General features: G+C 63.7%; 1 protein-coding gene across 2 annotated transcripts; it reads left to right on the forward strand.

The window, feature by feature from the left end:
* Positions 1–274: 274 nt before the first annotated feature.
* FOXA2 (forkhead box A2) lies at positions 275–3,648 on the forward strand (the record flags this gene model as incomplete). 2 transcript variants are annotated; one of them, XM_084261351.1, is made up of 3 exons in its annotated part: positions 275–569; positions 1,306–1,375; positions 2,056–3,648. In XM_084261351.1, 2 exons carry the CDS (start codon positions 1,307–1,309, stop codon positions 3,319–3,321), a joined length of 1,335 nt encoding a protein of 444 aa, XP_084117477.1. In that variant the 3' UTR covers positions 3,322–3,648. The 2 variants fall into 2 exon arrangements, with proteins under 2 accessions (XP_084117477.1, XP_084117476.1); XM_084261350.1 differs by lacking the exon at positions 275–569 and having other exon boundaries at positions 1,289–1,375.
* Positions 3,649–4,103: the final 455 nt, after the last annotated feature.

Here is a 4,103-nt window from a genome sequence, read left to right on the forward strand (position 1 = left end):
GCCGCGCTCGGTGCTCCTTTCTCCGGCTGGATCCCGGCGGGAGCCGACGTGCCCGCAGCGCCGATGGGGCGGGCGGCGGAGCCGGGTGGGTTTTTGGAGTCGGGTGATTTTTGTCGGCAGGCTGTCCGTCCTTCCTTCCTCCCCCCACACACCCACCCCACCCCCCCATCCCTCCTCCCTCCTCTCCCGCCCTCCGAGGCAGGCTGCCGGGGCGTCTCGGCAGTGGGAGCGGCGGCGCTTACCCCGACGGCGCCCACCGGGACCCTCGCACCTCCCGGCCCGGCGCCGGGGGACCCCCCCCGGGCCCCCCAGACGGCTCTTCTCCCGTGCCGCCCGCCGCGCTCTCCCCACTTCGCACACCGCCCCCCCCCTAACCCCCCCGCCTCTTTCCTGCCCTTCCTGTTTGTTTTAGTTACGAATTTGTTGTAGGTACCTGAGCCGGAGCCCGGGGAAGAGCCAGAGCGGCGGCTGCCGGGCCCGCCGATGGGGCAGAGCCGGAGCGGGGCCGGGCGGGCGGCGGCCTGAGCCCCGGGACCGAGGGCTCCGCCGAGCAGCCGCGGGGAGAAAAGGTGCGTGGGGCCGGGCCGGGAGCTGCCTCCCGTGGGGGGTCGGGCTGGGGAACGGCTCCCGTCGGGGATGTCCGAGGGGTGGGAATCGGCTCCCGCAGGATCCCCCTGCAAAGTCGGGGAGAACCCGGGGACGAAAGGACGAAGGGGGGAGGGGGCCGGGAGGAAAGGAGTGGGGGTGGGGGGCTCGTCCCGGCGCCCCGGGGTGCTGCCGGGCCCCCCGTGCTCAGTGGCGGGGTGCGGATAGGTGCGCGGGGGGCCGCGGAGGAGCCTCTCCCGCCTAGGTGTGAGCTGATTATTCAAATGGGCAGCCGAGGACCTGGGGATTGGAGGCTCGCCCGGCCGCTCCGTGCTATATCACTCGGGCACCCACGTCACTGCAGCACTTGTCCTCCTCTTCCTCCTCCTCCTCTTCTTCCTCCCCTCCTCCCTCCTCCTCCTCCTCCTCCTCCTCCGGCTCCTCCATCGCCTCCGGGCGACTCTTCGCCGCGGAGCGCTGCGAAAACCCACCCAAGGAGCAGCAGCGAGAAAAAAAAAAAGCCCCAGCGCCGCTCGATTCCCCCCCACCCCCGCCCCATTCCTCCCTCCCTCCTCTTCCTCCTCCTCCAGAGGCTCCGACGGAGGGGAGGGAGGGCTGGGGACTTTTTTTGGGGTTTTTTTTTTTTTTTTTTTTGGGTTGCTCTCTGTCGTCGTTTGTTGTGGCTGTTAAATTTTAAACTGCCATGCACTCCACTTCCAGTATGCTGGGAGCGGTGAAAATGGAAGGCCATGAGCACACGGACTGGAGCAACTACTACGGGGAGCCCGAGGTAAGGAAGGGCGAGGGGGCTCTGCCGACTTCCCCCTCACCCCCGCTCCGGCCCGCCCCGGGTCCCCTTCGCCGTGACAGCCCCCGGGACAGGATTAACTTTGGCACCCGGGGCTGGGCGCACGCTGGCTGCTGCGGGCAGGGCTGCGCCGGGCGCGGGCACGGGCGCGGCGGCAGCGCGGCTTTGGGGGGTCCCGGGGGGGCGCGGGGCAGCGGGGTGCTGCCGGGCGGCGGTTCGCTATATTTTATTTGCCCACAACCCCCACACACCTCTCCACACACCCCCAGGTATTTTCCTCGCTGCGGGCAGGGAGGGACGTGCCGTCCCCTTCCTCCGGCTCCCGTTCCCGAGACGGATCCGCGGTCGCGCTCCCGTCCCGTCCCGTCGCGTCTGGTCTCTTTCTCTTCCTTGGGTTTTTTTTTAAATATATATATACATATATTTGTTTTTCATTAACGAGAAAAACAAGCCCCCCCCCCCCCGCCTCGGGGTTTAACCCTTCCCGCCCCGCAGCGCACGGAGCCCCGCGGCTGCAAAGGCTCTCGCCAGCGGCCACCCGGACTGCGACGGGGGTGTCCCCAGACGGCTCCCCGCTGCCCTTGTCCGAGTCCCCCCCCCTTCCGTCTGTCCCTGTGCCCCCCCCCCCACATCTCCCTCCTCTTTCTTGCTTGTCCCTGCAGAGCTATTCCTCGGTGAGCAACATGAACGCGGGTCTGGGCATGAACAGCATGAACACGTACATGACCATGTCGGCCATGAGCACCACGGCCAACATGACGGCCGCCACCTCCATGAACATGTCCTACGCCAACACGGGCATGAGCCCCTCGCTCACCGGCATGTCCCCTGGCGCAGGGGCCATGGCTGGCATGGGCTCGGCCGGCGTGGCAGGGATGGGTGCCCACCTGAGCCCCAGCATGAGCCCCATGGGGGGCCAAGCAGGCTCCATGAACGCCCTGGCCCCCTACACCAACATGAACTCCATGAGCCCCATCTACGGTCAATCCAACCTCAACCGCTCGCGGGACCCCAAGACCTACCGTCGGAGCTACACACACGCCAAGCCGCCCTACTCCTATATCTCCCTCATCACCATGGCCATCCAGCAGTCTCCCAACAAGATGCTGACGCTGAGCGAGATCTACCAGTGGATCATGGACCTCTTCCCCTTCTACCGCCAGAACCAGCAGCGCTGGCAGAACAGTATCCGCCACTCGCTGTCCTTCAACGACTGCTTCCTCAAGGTGCCACGCTCCCCAGACAAGCCGGGCAAAGGCTCCTTCTGGACACTGCACCCCGACTCGGGCAACATGTTTGAGAATGGCTGCTACCTGCGTCGCCAGAAGCGCTTCAAGTGTGAGAAGCAGCTGGCCGCCAAGGACAGCGGCGGGGCGGGCGGTGGGGCAGGCGGCGGGGGCAAGAAGGGTCCCGGGCAGCCCCCCAGCCAGCCCCTTGGGGAAGGCAGCTCCTCGGGGGGCTCAGAGGGTTCAGCCGGTGCTGAGTCCCCGGCCAGTGCCTCACCGTGCCAGGACCACAAGCGCACCCTGGCCGATCTGAAGGGCACGCCGGGGTTGAGCCCCGGGGAGCCGGCAGCCTCGCCAGCCCAGCATCTCCTTGCTCCTCCACACGCCGGCCTGCCCCACGATGCCCACCTCAAGCCCGAGCACCACTACGCCTTCAACCACCCCTTCTCCATCAACAACCTGATGTCCTCCTCCGAGCAGCAGCACCACCACCCTCACCACCACCACCACCACCACCACCACAAAATGGACCTGAAGGCCTACGAGCAGGTGATGCACTACTCGGGCTACGCCTCGCCCATGCCGGGCAGCCTGGCCATGGGGCCCGTAACGAACAAAAACGGCTTAGAGTCCTCCCCTTTAGCCGGAGAGACTTCTTACTACCAAGGTGTGTATTCCCGGCCCATCATGAACTCCTCCTAAAAGGGGCGAGGGGAAAAACCTCCCCTGGGAAGGGTGAAAAGCCCCCCCATGCCCCTGCGCAGCCCCTGAGCAGAGCGATGGACTATGAACACTGTCGAGCACGGTACATATACATATATATATCTTATCTTTTTCGGGGGGGTGTTTCTTTTTCTTTTCCTTTTAATTTCCCCCATTGGCTCCAGATGTTTGCATCCATTCGGGAAGCAGCGGCCGCGTGTCCCAGCCCACGCCGAGGGCAGGCGTGTTGGTGTCCCCCCACACCCCATCAGCCCAAACCCCCCCTCCCCGTGCCAAGTGGGGGCTGCGATTCCCTCGGTTTGCCTTGCTGGGGTGGTTTGTTTTGGTGGGGAGGGTCGGGTTGGGGGAGAGGGAATGGGGACAGGGATGGGGGGGGTTCTGTTGGGCTGGGGTTTTTTTTGGGGGGTTGGGGTTTTTTTCCGTTGTCGTCGTTGCAAGGAGGTATAAATATATCTATTTTTATGTGTGGAAGTGACGGGGAGAAAACACAAAAAAACCCTCAAAGTACAAACAAAACTCACCCCCTCCTGCAGTGTGAACCCCATGCTAGTTTTGAATCCCAGAACCAAAAGTCTTGTAAACGTTGTAAAAAGGGGGGAAAAGGGGGGGGAAAGAAGGGTGGGGGGTGGGAGGGAGAGGGGAAAAAAAAGAAAAAAAAACTACGGAAAAAAATTAAAAATAAAAAAAAAAGAAGTCAGGATAGATCGTTGTAATTGAAACAAACGCTTGGTGTTACCGGGAGAGTAAACTACTTGGCTCTG

This window comes from Gallinula chloropus (assembly GCF_964237585.1).
Source record: "Gallinula chloropus genome assembly, chromosome: 3".
Classification (NCBI taxonomy): domain Eukaryota; kingdom Metazoa; phylum Chordata; class Aves; order Gruiformes; family Rallidae; genus Gallinula; species Gallinula chloropus.